The 17,481-nt window shown below is 34.4% G+C and overlaps 1 protein-coding gene and 1 pseudogene across 1 annotated transcript; one reads left to right on the top strand and one right to left on the bottom strand.

The window, feature by feature from the left end:
• The first annotated feature begins 1,326 nt into the window (after window positions 1-1,326).
• On the top strand, window positions 1,327-5,079 carry LOC111375140 (annotated as a pseudogene).
• Window positions 5,080-14,552: 9,473 nt separating this feature from the next.
• On the bottom strand, window positions 14,553-16,373 carry LOC111375138 (premnaspirodiene oxygenase-like). The gene is made up of 2 exons (XM_022997933.1): window positions 15,462-16,373; window positions 14,553-15,376 (listed from the first exon to the last, which is right to left on the bottom strand). Exons 1-2 carry the CDS (start codon window positions 16,371-16,373, stop codon window positions 14,753-14,755), a joined length of 1,536 nt encoding a protein of 511 aa, XP_022853701.1. The 3' UTR covers window positions 14,553-14,752.
• Window positions 16,374-17,481: the final 1,108 nt, after the last annotated feature.

Genomic DNA, 17,481 nt, shown 5'->3' on the forward strand with positions numbered 1-17,481 from the left:
GAAAGTTTGGTGAAAATTGTGCTAGTTTAGGGAAATTGTGGACCATAGATTAAATTCAATAGTTGAATTTAGTCTTGTGATCAATGTCTCTATACTAGTCTTGTCTCTTTCACCCTTAATCATAGTATAATGGTTTACATTTTGAATTCAAATGTCTCGACTCTATAATTGAATGTGTTTTCACTTGGTTTCGAAGGGGAATTGGCAAACAGGATAAAGTATAGATAGGAACTAAGTGGGAGAGGTTAATTTCTCCGGTGAAAATTTTTGGTTGCCTTCAACGGATTTTTTTTCTCAATATATCCATTGACATTCCCATGGATGATGGTGTTTTGATCTGGTGTGGCATACATTGATGCTGGTGTTAAAGAAGCTTTGGGCCGGTGTCCATCACTTTGAGAGATATTGTTCCTCAAATACTCTACATTATATCTCTACAAATGGTAATAGAGTTGAGGCTAGTGAGAAAAAGTGTTAAAGTAACCTGAAAATCGGATTGGAACTTGAAGGGGTTCGATTTTGTCCAAAATCATGTTTACCCGAGACCTCAAACACATATTTCAGAGAATCTAGGCACCTAGTGGACAAATGGATACCATCACCAAATTTTAGATGACCAGCAAAAGACGCTGGTAGTGCACATGAAGCATACGCACCGATAAAAGTGGCGACGTGTGAACCACGTGCTTAGAAATTCAAGGATCACATGAGAATGCATGCAACAGAATCAGCGATGGTGAAACAAGATAGTTTGGTCCTTAATGAATTTTTGAACTCTTGTTGGTGTTGGTTTTCTAATTGGTGCAATGTGGAAGCTATTATTGACTCAAACAACAAAGCTCTTCCATGGGCGGGTCGGTAATGTTTCCTATGGTTACAACAGTTATTGGACGATTTAGGGCGAATAGTAGTGGCACTAAATCTATAAAAAGTCACTTCTTTCCTTTAAATACAAATCGGCATATTGGTTCGCACGGTTTGTGCATTTTGCTACTATATAATTCAGTGGTATCTAATATGACTCTTGAAATTATCTACATGTTACTTGTTGTGATATTGTCGTTTGTATCATCTTGAAAATTAATTTATACATAAATTGGTTTGAACTTGCATTTGTGTGTAGATAAATATTTAAGTAATTTTGGAGTTATATCTCTTTTCCATTTCCATTCAAGAGTTCTTATGTGTTTCCACGCCCTTTGAGACCCCGAAAAACGGAAAAATTCCATTTCTTAAGAACACATACAAGATTCATCACTACAAGAAGGATAATGGTAATCGCACCATTAACTACTTCATTTATGAATTTCATAGTAATAGAAATACATGTCCTACGTAAATGGACTCGAACAACTAGGCAATATTCAATTACCTAAAAGGGCTAGCTATATCAGAGCCATTATGTTGGAGTTGAGTCGTATGGCTTCCTATTTGTTATGGCTTGGTCCTTTTATGGCAGCTATTGGGGCACAAACCCCTTTCTTCTATATTTTTCGAGAACGAGAATTGATATATGACCTATTCGAAGCTGTCACCGGTATGCGAATGATGCATAATTATTTTCGTATTGGAGGAATAGCTGCTGATCTACCTCATGGATGGATAGATAAATGTTTGGATTTTTGCAATTATTTTTTAATAGGGGTTGCTGAATATCAAAAGCTTATTACACGGAATACTATTTTTTTAGAACGAGTTGAGGGCGTAGGCATTATTGGAGGAGAAGAAGCACTAAATTGGGGTTTATTAAGACCAATGCTAGGAGCTTCCGAAATATGATGGGACCTTCGTAAAGTTGATCATTATGAGTGTTACGATGAATTTGATTAGGAGGTTCAATGGCAAAAAGAAGAGGATTCATTAGCTCGTTATTTAGTACAAATAAATGAAATGACAGAATCCATAAAAATTATCCAACAGGCTCTGGAAGGAATTCCAAGGGGGCCTTTGAGAATTTAGAAATCCGACGCTTTGATAGAGTAAAAGATATCGAATGGAATGATTTTGAATATCGATTTATTAGTAAAAAACCTTCTCCGACTTTTGAATTGTCCATACAAGAACTTTATGTAAGAGTCGAAGCACCAAAAGGAGAATTGAGAATTTTCTGATAGATCAGAGTGTTTTTCATTGGAGATGGAAAATTCGCCCACCGAATTTTATCAACTTGTAAATTCTACCTCGGTTAGTTAAAAGAATGAAATTGGGTGATATTATGACGATATTAGGTAGTATAGATATCATTATGGGAGAAGTTGGTTATCATTTCAGTATGAGTAATGATATTGACTGTGAATCATTCAAATGGGGATTCCTTGCTTAATTTGGATGTGTATTATATATCACATGTGAGAAGAGAAAATCGGGTTACGCTCAAATACGTTTATTAGAGTGAATGAAAAAGATAAGGAATTTGGAACCGCTAATGAAAAAGGGATAGGATAAATATTTGGGGAGTCAAATAAGCTTTTTGGGGATAGAGGGGTTCCATCTAGGGTGCAGCATTCGTGCTGCTTCACCTAGCAGCACAACGCTTGTATTGCTCTCCACAACCTCGTTTTCACGGTTTAGGCTGCTTCCCTTTCGCTCGTCGCTACTACGGGAATCGCTTTTGCTTTCTTTTCCTCTGGCTACTAAGATGTTTCAGTTCGCTAGGTTGTCTCTCGCCTGTCCATGAATTTAATAACAGTTCGAAATGTTGCCCTATTCGGGAATCTCCGGATCTATGCTTATTTTCAACTCCCCGAGGGACATGGGGACGTAAAAAAGGGGATCCTATCAACTTGTTCAGACCTAGGATAATAAGCCCATTAGCTTAGCCCTACTTCAACATCGAGAAACGAAAGAAGACTTCCATCTCCAAGTTTAACTCATACGTAGCTCCCTTCTTTTTGTTTTGGGAATGAAGCAGTGTCAAACCAAAATATCCAACAAGCATTAGCTCTCCCTGAAAAGGAGGTGATCCAGCCGCACCTTCCAGTACAGCTACCTTGTTACGACTTCACTCCAGTCACTGGCCCTGCCTTTGGCATCCCTTTCCTTACGGTTAAGGTAACGACTTCGGGCATGGCCAACTCCCATAGTGTGATGGGCAGTGTGTACAAGGCCCGGGAACGAATTCATCGTCGTATGGATGATCGGCGATTACTAACGATTTCGACTTCATGTAGGCGAGTTGCAGCCTGTAATCCGAACTGAGGACGGGTTTTTGGGGCTAGCTCACCCTCACAGGATCGCGACCCTTTGTCTCGGCCATTGTAGAACGTTTGTCGTCCCGGGCATAAGGGGCATGATGACTTGACGTCATTCTCACCATCCTCCGGCTTATCACCCGCAGTCTGTCGAAATTCTTGATCAATGGAAGAACAATATCACCCTTTTTGTTTAATAAGATCCCAAAGTGGATGATTAACTCATTCCATACTAGAAATAATCACAGGAAATCCTTTGACAACGGGTTCCTATTTCTCAATGATATTCCACAATCAAGACAATTGGCTGAATCCCATGAAACCATTTCATAGAAGTTCATTGATATCTTCTTTTTTGCCGTTAAATCAAGGATTTCTTATATAGCTAGAACGAACCTAAAAAATTGCGAATACTAATTTGTTAAGAATTAAACGGATTGGAGATATAGCGTCATCATTCGCTGGAATCGAAATATCTGTAAGATCAGTGTCACAATTTGTATCGAATAAACAAATTGTTGGAATTCTCAAAGTGATACACTCTCGCAGGGCCGTATATTCTTCGTGCTGACCAACAATAATTACAATATCGTGTAACCCTCTAATCTGCTGAGTTATGGGCGCGCATTTTACCAGAGGTTTCTAATCTACCCTTGTGTGATTCCTGTTGAAGCATATACTCGGGAGGGGGGTGCAGGGCGGACGATTTTCAAGTAGACTCCCCATTCATTAGATAGAGATGATCACCAAGATTTGGTGATTCGCTGTTGAACTTATTCCAATTCCAAGTGCTCGGATCGAATCAGTATTGATATGCCGATTCGATCTGAGCTCTCTTATTGAATTGCTCATTCAATGAGCATTCTCATATTATGTCTTGAAGATGACTCGAACCTCCATGCTCTTTAGAACGAGATTTTGAGTCTCGCGTGTCTACCATTTCACCACCAAGGCATCTTGAAAGTGAATCCTATTCCATGAATATGATATCTATCTAGTGTGATGTATGGAATATATGACAAGGGTGGAGTATTTCTATTGATCGGCCCGAGTTGGACATCCAATTGCTTCGATTTGAATTATCCGGAGAATGCCTTATGTATATAGAAAAAAGATGGTCAATCAAATATATTTCTCGATTCAATAGAAGCTCAAAGAAGTGAATAGGGTCCCAAATAATGAGAGATATGTAAAAAGCGGGTCCGATTACGCCTATTCCTAATCCTACTGGAATAGAACGACGTAGGGATCCATATGTAAACATAGTATCTATTTAGATACGCTCGAATGACCCCTTGAGATAAGTGTCAAGTGGAAGTGTAATGATGTATACAGCTGAGGTATCCTAATAGATCGGAAGACTTGAGCCTTGTTCCTACATGACCTGATCAATTCGATCAGGCACTCGCCATCTATTTTCATTGTTCAAATCTTTGACAACACGAAAAACCATTATTTTCTATTCCTTCTATTAGTTTAGCACATTCTTTATTGTTACTGTGGGGTCCTGAAGTACAAGAAAATTTTACTCATTGGTGTCAATTAGGCGATCTGTGGACTTATGTTGCTCTCCATGGTACTTTCGGACTAATAGGTTTCATGTTACATCAATTCGAGCTTGCTCGATCTATTCAATTGCGACCTTATAATGCAATCGCATTCTCTGCTCCAATTTCTATTTTTTGTTTTTGTATTCCTGATTTATCCACTAGGTCAGTCTGGTTGGTTATTTGCACCTAGTGTTGGTGTAGTAGCTATATTTCGATTCATCCTCTTTTTTCAAGGATTTCATAATTGGACGCTAAACCCATTTCATATGATGGGAGCTGTCAGTGTATTGGGTGCTGCTCGGAAAAGAATTAAGAGAAAAAGAAAGAATCGAAAGTGATCGATAGATTTCTCGAAAAGGAAACGAAAGATGAAACATAAATCATGGATCAACTAAGCCCTCTCGGGGACTTTCTTAAAAAGGAACCTCGTGTAAATACCATGGAATAAGATTTGATCTTGATCCTATTCCATTCCAAAAATGGAAAGTCCTACACAATTGGGATTTTTTTTGAAAATTGGATGCAGTTACTAATTCATGATCTGGCATGTACAGGATGAAAACTTTTTTCTCGATTCTACGAGAATTTTTATGAAAGCATTTCATTTGCTTCTCGTCGATGGAAGTTTGATCGGCAACACCTGTGTCCGCGTTCCCGAAGGTACCCCTCTCTTTCAAGAAGATTCGCGGCATGTCAAGCCCTGGTAAGGTTCTTCGCTTTGCTGTCATTTTGAAAGGATTAAGAAGCATCGAAGTAATGTCTAAACCCAGCGATTTAAAACAAAGATAAAGGATCCCAAAACAAGGAAACACCCTTTTAATTGTCACGATAGTCTCAATAACTGGATTAGATTGAAGAATCAAAATAGAAGTTTAAACGAGACAAACAAAAGGGGGTAAAGACCACTCAATAAATGAAATTTATTAAAGATTTTTTTCCTTTAAGCTATTTGAGAGATATCCAATTTGAGTTATGAATACGAATGGTTTTTTTTTTTTTTTCATTGTCAGGTAGGAAGAAGGAAAAAAGGACTTAAATCATAGTCTAATTGATTTTATAGGCTTATTTGTCATTTATTAGAATTTCATACATAGACAAAATTTCGAATCAAATCATTTTTTCTCGAGTAGTACGAGGACAAAATTTTCTATACATTCCTACATATATCTCAATGAGCCATATCTCAAATCGTTGCATTTGATGTTCAATCCCGAAGAGAAGGAAAAGATCTTCGAAAAGTGGGTTTTTATGATCCATTGAAGTATCAAACTTATGTAAATATTCCTACTATTCTATATTTCCTTGAAAAGAGTGCTCAACCTATAGGAACTATTCAAGATATTTTGAAGAATGCAGAAGTTTTTAAGGAACTTCGACCTAATCAAAAAAAATTCAATTAAAGAAATACCAAGGGGGTAGTGATTTGTATATAACTTTGTATAACTTTTCTCTACTATTTTTTTTATTCCCCCTTAATCCTGCTTTATTCGTATCTACTTCTTATTGCTTCTGTCGAATTCCATGTCTGATAACAACAAAACCTTTTTTGGTTGATCATATCAATCTCAAATTCGGACATTTCATTTCTTTCAATTTTGTGGTTTTCGTTGGAATTTGACTAACCAACAAGGAATCCAGTTTGTTTATTCCACTTAGATTGACGAAATACATTGAAAATTCGATATATTTTTTTCCAATTCTTATTCTCGCATCTACACTTTTTTGTATCTATGTATATTAGATATCTAGAGTAAATCCTGGACAATTTGGAATATTATTTCATTGTTAAATTGAATTTTTTGAGTTTAAATAAAAATATATATATATTTCAATGAATTTTCTTTTGTTTTTTCCATTGTATTCCTTTCTCAACACTTACATTGACAACAGTGTATCGAACAAATATAATTCAGTGAAATGGATCTATTTATTTCCTTACCATAGATGATTTGAACTTGTTTTAAACCCTAATTAAATTGCACGTTGGATTTGAACAATATTGAAAATTATTCTGAAAAATAAGTTTATACTTTAACATTATTACCTCGACTTTTATATCCTTTATTTAGTACTAAACAATATTTTAAAACCGACCTACGAATTTTGCTTGCTCTATTTAAATTTGTCATTTATAATATCTTTTTGTTGTATCTTTTGAATAAAAATCTATATCTCGTGAAAATTGAACATTTATGTCTAGAAATGTAAAACATATATTGCTCATCCTATAAAAACATTTCCGAATTGATATACCCTATTACTTGTTATTAGGTGCCTTTTATTTTTGTGAGGAACTTAGGGACCAAGGAGAAATTTTAATTAGAAGTAGGCAAGTCCCTTTTTTTCTTTTTTCTTTTTTTATGCAATAGTTGTAACTAGGAGGTTTTGCAAATATCAACCGAGAAGGACGGTCTCAGCATTATTAAATTTTGGCGAGACCATATTCTCTATCGAGAATGTTGCACCATTTAAACATGAAACAAAACCTAATCACTTACTAATTTAATCGTAAAGCTTAATTGCCCAAAAACACAGAATCCAAAAGCATCAAAAGTGTGGTTGCAAACCTGTCCAAAATATATATATTTCAATGAATTTTCTTTTGTTTTTTTCCATTGTATTCCTTTCTCAATACTTACATTGACAACAGTGTATTGAACAAATATAATTCAGTGAAATGGATCTATTTATTTCCTTACCATAGATGATTTTTTTTACTTTACCTCATTCCTTTCTTTGATATTGATACAAGAGGTTTTTAAATTTAAAAAAAAAAAATAGATAACATAAGAGGTAGTCTATCAATTTTGACAATTCTCCCTCTATCTCTCTCTATATATATATATATATATATTTTATCAAATAATTTCTTGTATTTTGATCTGATCTATTCATTTTTATGTTTCTAATGCATTATAATTTTTTTCTAAAGACTTCTTAGCTCAATTGTTTGATTACTTCATCTAATTTCTTTTCTCATTATTTAATTGATAATTGATTTAGATTGTATCTTCACACCCTTTAGTTTGAATATTTAAATTATGTTTAAACTTTTTATATTTTCTTCGGGTTGCTAACTCAATGGCAGAGTACTCGGCTTTTAAGTTCGACTAGATTCTTTTTACACATTTGGATGAAGTAAGAAATTCGTCCATACCATCGGTAAAGTTTGGAACACCACGACTGATCGTGGAAGGGAATGAATGGAAAAAATAGCATGTCGTATCAAAGAAGAGTTCTGAGTTTGTTTCATTTTTATTGAATCAACAAAACTCTATTCAAATTCTTGGAACGGAACAAAAAGAAGTTGGATCGAATGAGTAAATGGATAGGTCCTTATTGCTTCAATTAATTACACCAAAGTAAAAGCAACCAACTTCTATTCTTAAATTTGAATAATTTCCCGATCTAATTTGACGTTAAAAATAGATGAGTGCTTGATACGGCAAGGACTTCTCCCCCCATGAGTGGATTCTATTATTTATTTTTTTAATGAATCCTAACTATTGGCATTCTCCATTACGGAATGGAGATGCGTATGTAAAAAAAGTAGTATATTGATAAGGAAATTTTTTTTTTTCGAAATCAAAAGAGCAATTAGGTTCAAAAAATAAAATATTTCTAACCATCTTGTTATCCTATAGCGTAGACCAATTAAATGAAATGAAAAAAAGAGAGTGGATTGCCCGGGATTCGAACCTGGAACTAGTCCGATGGAGTAGTTAATTTCCTTGTTATTTTAATTAAATAAGGAAAACTCCCTCCCTAAGCCATGCTAACATATCCATACGATTGAGTCCTTGGATTTTTGAAATAGTGTAAAAAGAAATGCTTCGGTTCATTACTATTTGACTCGGACCTGCTCTAAAAAAATCACTATAAAACAAGTTCGTATTTTATCTTTGTTTCCAATTCTCAATAATGAGAAACAATTTGAAATGATCAATTAATTCAAATATGATTTGAATAACTTAGTAAACAAATATTTAAATATGTAACTTATTAAATACAATAATTATAAAATAAAAATAGAGAGTCTACTTTAAAAAGTTAAAACACAGAATCTCTTGGAGTTTATTTTCAATCATTGCCTATAATAAAGAGTATCTAGTTATTAGAATTTTTTTGAAAGTGCTCCTATAACAAAGGAGTAGAGAATAATCATATTTTACAATGATATCAAGAAATATGGTTGAAATAATTATGAACAAAAAAAAAACAAATATAATGAACAAAAAGAAATAATTGTGAACTTGTAATCTTGGCGACAAAAAGAAAGAGCTTAGCAACAAAAAGAAAGAGCACTCCATTTTTGTTTTGTCCCTGTTGGAGCCTATTTTTTAGTAATAAATTTTATATGAATTGATTTTTTTAGAGATATGGTTAAAATAGGGAAAAAATTTGGATTTTCCGGCAAAATTTATTTTATTGAGAGAATGTGTCGTTAAAAAAATGAATTTTAAAGAATGGAATTGAAACGTGGACTTTGATTCTCCACTCATCTCATTAGGCCAATCGAACAAATTCCTACATTAGGAGGAGAAAAATTGTTTAGATTCAACAAGATATTCAACATGTAAATTGTTGTAATGTGACCCAAATTCTAATGGGTATAGGAGTTGCATTTGAAGTGGTCTTGGAGAGATCAAACTTATGGAGCAGGAAAATTATCACTTTATTTTCGATAGCTTGCTACAAGCTGACTAGTACACCGATAGATTCTCAACAGAAAGTTCTAGCCCGCCTATCACTCGAGGGACAGTATTTCTCGAGTATTCGCGTTTTAATGCGTTTTGAACTCCTATTTATCTACAAATTGGTTTCTAAGGTTTTATATACATAATTCACGGCTTGTATTGATTCATAACATTCATACAAAATTTTGAGAGCTTTAGATTTTAGTAAAGAGAGATTTTGTTGTAAACACAATTGCTATTGATTATAGTGAATTTTTCCTCCTTAGTCTGTAGTTTTTTCTCGTCTTGGATTTTCAAGCAAATCTTTGTGTTATTTATTTTGTTCTTGATTATTTCATTATTGTCGTAATCTTTCTATCAACTTTATAACAAGTGGTATCAGAGCGAAGGTGATTATTCCGCATGGCAACGATGAAATTTGATATTTCGGTATTGGATCGAACATGAGATTTATTTTTTGGCAAGTAAAATGCCAGGAGTTCTTTCGCAATAGATTTGGAAGAATTCTTGCTTGGCTTTGATAAGATACCTTCAACCTGAATGCAGGATGAAAAGCTGCGTAGGGATCGAATAGCCCAAACCCAAATTCATCTACATCTATCAAACCAAAATCTTCAAGATGTTCTCAAGGAGAAAAGTGTCGCTACGTTGTGATTGAAATTGGAGTAACTTTGTATGACAAAGAGCTTGACCAACAAGTTACACTTGAAACAGTACTTGTATTCTCATAGAATATCTTTAAGTGCGTCATTGAATGATCACTTGACTATGTTCAAAGAAATTTTGACTGATTTGGAGATGTTGGAGATTAAGTATGATGAGGAGAACTTAGTGTTGATGTTGTTGTATGTTGTCGCCATCATATCTGACTTTTGGAGATACTATTCTATTTAATTGGATACTCTCAATGTGGAAGAGGTCGACTTTGCTTTGTTATCTAAGAAAAAGATAAGGCATCTTGCTAGAGGATTTGGAAGTCAGGCAAAAGGTTTGGTTGTTCGTGGAAGAAATCATGATAGGAATTCTAATAGGAATATGAGGGGCAGATCAAAATCCGAACATGCAGAAAATATGTGTCATTACTGTAAGAAGATTGGACATATCAAAGCTAATTGCTATTATCTGAAAAATAAGAATAAGGCTGCTGGTACTACTGATAAAGGAAAGCAACCTATTAACTTAGTAGAGGCTGATATTGTGAAAGATGAGCAAAGTAAAAAAGAGCTTCTTGTGATTTTTGACATGAATTCCAAACCTTGTGAGGAATGAGTTCTTTACTCAGCTTGTACCTTTCATATGTGTCCCAACAGGGACTTATTTACAATATATGAGAGAGTTTCGAGAGGTGCAGTGATAATGGGACACATAGAATGGCACACATTTTCCCATAATCACTCTTCCTTTGAAATAGGGTAGAGCGTCGAACAAGCACAGGATGCACTGGCCAAAGCCGCACCATTGAGATGCCTAAGTATGTCATAGAAAAGAGTGGGATAGAAATATAAAAGTTGCTGGGATATAGAGTGTTTAGATGAATGAACTTAATAATGATAATTTGGTTGAAAATAGTGGCTCTTTATTAAACCTATAGCCGGTAGGTGACATTTTTTGGCTTTTGTTTTATGAAAAACTATTATATTATGAGAATTTTACCCAATTTTGATTTAAAAGATATTCATTTCAAATCAACATATTGTCAAAATTGTGTTATTGTTCTATCTTGTATTCATTTTTCATCTGTTGGTATCAGGCTACAACCACATTCCTACTAGAGACGGGTTGATGTTCTTGAAGTTTCTTGGACGAGATTCAATACTGATAGCATATGAGACAATCTACCAATAATTTGATCTATTGGATTAATACATTGATACGTTGAAGGCCAAACAATGGGTATTATTGGGTGCCAATGAAGGGCACTGGCATGATAGTTTATAACAAGGACCAGCACGGTAGTGTTATGGTTGCAGGTGATTCGACTGTAGAGTAGGACTTTAACAACGATAATTACCCTTTTGTCGCTTTCAACCCCGAAGATATGGATAATGGATATTGGTTTAGATGAATGTTCATTACAGCGGTCCACCAAATTTTTATGAGCCACATGTTGAGATCTCCTATAAGCGGTCCAAAATTTTGAGGTAAATTATGAATTTATTAATAGCACAATTTTGGATAGCCCGAATCAAAAGGAAAACTACCTACCTCTGGAAAAGCTAAGTTTTCCTACGAAATTGTTAATCAACGGGCTGTTGAGATTGAGAATGATAACTTTTACGCGTATTCATCCTATGACCTTGAGAGTGTGAATCAACTCCAACTAAAAAGAAAGAGGGTCTGATTTTTTATGGAAGGCTAAATTGGATGGATCAGGGAATTGGGTTTGAATGTTGTTGCTGCCCGCCACTTTTTTGGTCCTTCAAGATGCATGAATTGGAACCATTAAAATGAATATTTATGAATTATGACATGCATCAACAAGATGAATTTATGAAAGGAAACTTTAAAAGAAATGGATTCTGAGTTTTGGTGGCTTACTCAACTGGGTTCATATACTTGAGATTATTCTTTCTCAGAGTTACATGGGTGCAAAGAGGATTGAAATTGATTTTTAACCCATGCTTGAATGATGGTTTCCATACATTTCTTATAGAACCGTGCTAGGTTTACAGGACCTGTGTACAGTCCCTGCCAGGCCACACACATACATGGGGTCCACGTAATTTATTTTTTTTAAATACATGTGGGGCCATGCACAGTGAGGGGCCCTGTAAAACACCTGTGAGCCATTGCCCTGTACACTGGGCATTATTCTTTCTTATATTCCTATGCGTAGGTGCATTGGTGTAAAATTTTCACCATTTATTATATTGTGTACTCAACTGATAAAGCTATCGTCATGTTTAACGATCTCTTTATATGTCTACATTAATCATTCTTACATGATTTTTAATTTGCTCCTGTTTAGCCCTATTATTTTAGAATGAATTTTGCAAAATTGATTTTGTTTAAGAATGTATGGTTAAAATATAAGGAAAAATTTTAGGGTTACGTACAAAATTATTTTATTGGAAGAACGTGTGCTTAGAAAAATGAGTTTGAGTAAAGATGGGGTTTAAAAGATAAAGTTGAAATAGGGGCTTCGATTCTCCACTCTTCCCTTAGGTTATTTTGCTGCTTATTAACCCGCAGCGGAGGAATTTATCAACATATTAATTCATAAATGGATAGAAATAATGATGGATTTTATCTATGGATCCATTAAAATATATTGTTGAAATTAATCAAGGCTTACTTCTATATGTTATGAACTGATGACAATTACTCGAAAATTCACATTCTAAAAACATATATCTAGTAATTATTGTTCCAAATAAATGATTGGCTGAAGTTAATATACCATATCTTGAATAGAGGTATTTTAAAATATTTCAAAAGACAGATTATTAAAGAATGTGATGATCCACGGAATTTGTCATTATATCAGAGAAGTCAACTATCTCTTTTTGTCTTAGGTTAGGTGAGTAAATACAAAAGTGAATTGAGCTCGGTTCACAAGGGCCTCACAAGCCCTCACTATTATTGGGTCGGGCTCCATAAGTATTTTTAAAAAACTTGGGGCCCGCCCTCACCTCTTTCTCACCTGGCAGGGGCCTATGAAAGTAGGACCTTGTACATTAAGAGTAATTCTACAAAAGTGATGACCTACTGCATTATTAATTATAGCACGCCATTTTAGAGTATCTTGTACTTAGAGAGTTTTTTAGAGATGCCTCTATAACAAAAGAGTAGAAAATATTTATATTTCATAATAATATCAAGAAATATTGTTGAAATAATTATGAACAAAAAAAAACAAATATAAAGAACAAAAAGAAATAATTGCGAACTTGCAATCTTGGCAACAAAAAGAAGAGCACTTCATTTTTATTTTTTAAGAATAAATTTTATAAAACTTTATTTTTTCAGAGAATGTATGATTAAAAGTAGGAAAAATTTTGGACTTTCGAGCAAAATTTATTTTATTGAAAGAACGTGAAAAAGAGTTTGAAAAAAAACACGATTTTTAAAAAATGAAGCTGAAACATGGACTTTGATTCTGCGCTCATCTCATTAGACCAATCGAACAAATTCCTACATTAGGTAGAGAAAAATTGTTTAGATCTTGTCCAACAAGCTATTCAACATGTAAGTAAACGTCTTCCATCAGTCAAATTTGTTCATTTTGACTCATGCTATGGGGTGGAAGAAAATGAGCCCGTGTTTGTCAATCATTTTAATTCAGGCCCCGTTTGGTAACCATTTTTGTAAAAATAGAAATGAAATATATAGTCGTTATGAGACCTACATAAGAGATAGAAAGTTAAATATAATGGCTTGATATAATAGATAACGGTCATATTTTTCATTTTTGTGGCCAAAGAATGAGAATCAAACAAGGGCTGAGATTTTTTTTATTTTTTTCTGGTGGGGGGAATGAGTTTTGGAATAGTGATTTTTTTGGAGGATGTGGTAAAATAGTTGGAAATTTTATTTTTTTTTATATGCAAAATATTTTATTTTAAAAATATGCAGTTGAAAATAAGTTTGAAAAAAAAAATTAAGAGAGAGAGTTTTTTGTTTTAATGGTTGTCAAACAGGAGTTGAAATAAGGCTACTAGGATCATTTGACGTTTTCGCCATTGGCTTACATGATACGTCGCCACTTTTACAAGGCAAAGGGTGAAAAAACGACTCAAGATTAGAGGGTGAATTTTCTCCAAATCGAGGTGAATGGCGCAATACTACTTAAATATGCATGGGCTTGCTTTCAGTAGTTTATTTATTTAATAAGAGCCTAAATGATTTTTTGTGTGATTGAAGGTCTAGTTTATCTTTTGTTAATAGTTGGGGGACTAAGTGAGTAATTTCAAATAAACTAGTAATTAGGTTATTTTGCTGCTTATTGACCCTCAGCGGGCAATGACATTTTTTTGCCTTTTGTTTTATGAAAAAATAATATAATTGTCCGGGAATTTTGTCTAACTGCGAATCAATGATCTGTTGTTCACTTGTTATCGTTTTATCTCTTTTGTCTGCATCAGTTATGATTACCACTTCATCAACAACTCACAATCGGAAACCCACAGTTCTGAAGTAGTATATGACATACTAAGGAAGAACATAAAGACATACATGAAAATCTTTGTAAATAAGAGTGCATACATTAATATAGGGAATTAAAAACTTTGATGCATTTTTGGGCGAAATTACTTCTACTAGTGAAGCTTATTTGCATCAAGAACTGCTCTCAAGCCTCCTTTCACTGGATTCCTTAACCTTCCACAGGAGGGTTGTAGGGTGTGGCAATCAAGTGAAGATTATCTTTTCTCGTTCCACTTATTCCTTGTGCCTCGATCATGTCCATATCATTAGTATTCATTCCAGGGGGAAGTTTCCAGTTAAAGTGATAGAGAAGTTGTGCTAAAGGGTACTCAATATTTGCCAAGGCAAAACTCATGCCGGGACAAAACCTTCTTCCTGATCCAAATGGAATATATTCAAAGTTATTTCCCAGGAAATCAAGAGTACTATTCTCGAATCTCTCTGGTTTAAAACTTTCTGGTTCATCCCAATATTCTGGATCTCTTCCCAATGCCCAGATATTAACGGTAACTTTTGCTTTGACGGGTATAGTATACCCCCCATCAACTTCACATTCTTCTCTGCATGCTCTTGGAAGTAATGGAACGACGGGGTGTATCCTAAAGTTTTCCTTGATAATCAATTTCAGATATTTCAGATTTTGACAATCACTCTCGTCGATTGTCTTCTTTCCTTCAAAAGTTTGTCTTACTTCAGCTTGTGCCTTTGCCATCACACGTGGATTTCTCACTAACTCTGCCATGAGCCAATCAAGTGCTGTGGTGGTTGTTTCAGTTCCTCCTGTAAACATGTCCTGGAAAAACAAAACCATTCTTATCGTTGTGGAAACAAAAAGGCTTAAGAATAAGTAATTATTTTACTTTTACATAAGTACTTACGAAAATGATTGCTTTGATGTTGTCATTAGTAATAGGGACATCAAGCTCTCCACTTTGTTGTAACCTGAGTAGAACATCGATTATGTCCTCACTTCCCAACTCCCCATTGCTTCCTTTTCCTCTAGCTCGGTTATCTTTGTGCTCGTCAATGATGCGGTCAAGAATTAAATCTTGTTCACGCCGCATCTTCAACAATTTAAATTTATTCCAAGAGACGTACTGAAAGAAATTTCTTGTCGGGTAGAAATCAGCCAAATCAAATCCTGCAGCCAAGGCGATTCCTTTTTTCATGAACTTTATCAAAGTGTCTTGATCCCTCAGTAGCTCGCCGAATGCTGCTCTAGATGTGATTGAACTCGTGAATGTGAAGATATTGTCAGTTAGATTGATGAGTTGTCCAGAAGACGACCGGATATTGTTAACAAGACGTGAAGTCTCGTCTATCCTTATGGAGCTATATGATCGGACATTTTTGCTACTTAAGAGCTCTACAATGCACACTTTACGCATTTGCCTCCAATAGTCATTATACGGACTAAAGGCAATATTGGTATAGTTGTACCACAAAATCTTCATTCCTATACTTTCTGGTCTGTCTGCACAAGCAAGATCATGCGCTGTTAAAATATTTTTAGCCATTTCACGCGACGATATGACAATGGTAGAAACTTCACCAAGCTTCAGATGCATGATCGGCCCATATTTTTTTGCTAAATCTCTTAGACCACGGTGTGGGAGTGCACCCATTAAGTGGTGTAGGTGTCCAATCACAGGCAACTCCGACGGACTTGGGGGCAATTTTTTATGCTTGTCAAGGGAATTTGATTTCTTCCATCCCTTAACCAACAAGGTGATGAAGTATATGAAAAGCAAGAAAGTAATGAAGTTAAAAGAAAGAAGCTGGGTCTCCATTGTGATGGCTATTGGTTGCGTTATTTAGTTGGATAAAATGTTCCCAAAACATCTCCTATATATAGCAGCAACAAAATTACTACTTGTACCGTTAAGTTGGAATTTGTATCAGTATGTGTTGACTAGCATTGCCATATAGATATCGTGTTTGATTTTGGCTTCTTAGCCGGCTCTGCTGAATTTCTATCTTACATTATTGGACACTTGAAGTATCATCTTATGTTATTTTAGCCCCAATTTGGCCCCTATATTTTGAAAATGAAAATGGGTGAAATAGTATTTTTTTGAAAAATGAGTGGTTGAAAAAGAATGAAAAGTTTTCAATTTACGTGTAATATTATTTTATGAAAGATTATATGGCTAAAAATAGAAGGGAAAAAATTGAATGGAATTTAAAGGGGCCAAACGGTGGCTTAGCTCTCATTTGGCCATCTAAAAAATGTGTAGAATAATGTTTTTTTTTTTAAATAATGAGTGACTGAAAAAAGAAATGAAAGATTTTCGATTTATGTGTAATATTATTTTATGAAAAATTGTTTGATTGAAAATAGAAAAGAGAAAAATATAATGTAATGTAATGAAATTTAACGGGGCCAAATAGGGGTTTAATGTCTAAATCTGACAGCTACAAGGACGTAGCATTTTTTTTTTTTTCCTGAATATTTTCATTTTGGTTATCTTTGTTTCAAATTCGTCAGGCGAATATTGACCAGCAGAATTCATTTTCTAAACACGTGAGCCGTGAACTAACATTTGCCTTCAAAAATTGAATTAATATTACAAAAATTGAATTAATATTAAGCCCCTTTTTGGCACTCGTTACTTTTCATTTCATTACATTTTATTTTTTTCTCTCCTATTTTCAATCACGTAGTCTTCCATAAAATAATATTATACATAAATCGAAAACTTTTCTTTCTTTTTCAATCACTCATTTTTCAAAAAAAATACTATTACACCTATTAATTTTTCCACAAAATGGGGGCCGAACGGGGCTAAGTTACGGTTCAAATCCAACTTCACAAGCTAGTGCCAACACTTGACATTTTATATTTATGATTATGACAGGTTATAGCCATAAAAAAATGTTATCACAGCAACTAGGCAA

This window comes from Olea europaea, unplaced genomic scaffold (genome assembly GCF_002742605.1).
Source record: "Olea europaea var. sylvestris unplaced genomic scaffold, O_europaea_v1 scaffold1340, whole genome shotgun sequence".
In the NCBI taxonomy this organism is placed as follows: Eukaryota; Viridiplantae; Streptophyta; class Magnoliopsida; order Lamiales; family Oleaceae; genus Olea; species Olea europaea.

What these genes read in the sequence shown, in the direction of transcription:
- LOC111375138 (XM_022997933.1), bottom strand. Translation starts at nt 16,373, where the DNA reads ATGGAGACCCAGCTTCTTTCTTTTAACTTCATTACTTTCTTGCTTTTC. An exon ending in ACATCAAAGCAATCATTTTC is followed by an intron (nt 15,377 to 15,461) that starts GTAAGTACTTAT and finishes TTGTTTTTCCAG; the next exon opens with GACATGTTTACAGGAGGAAC.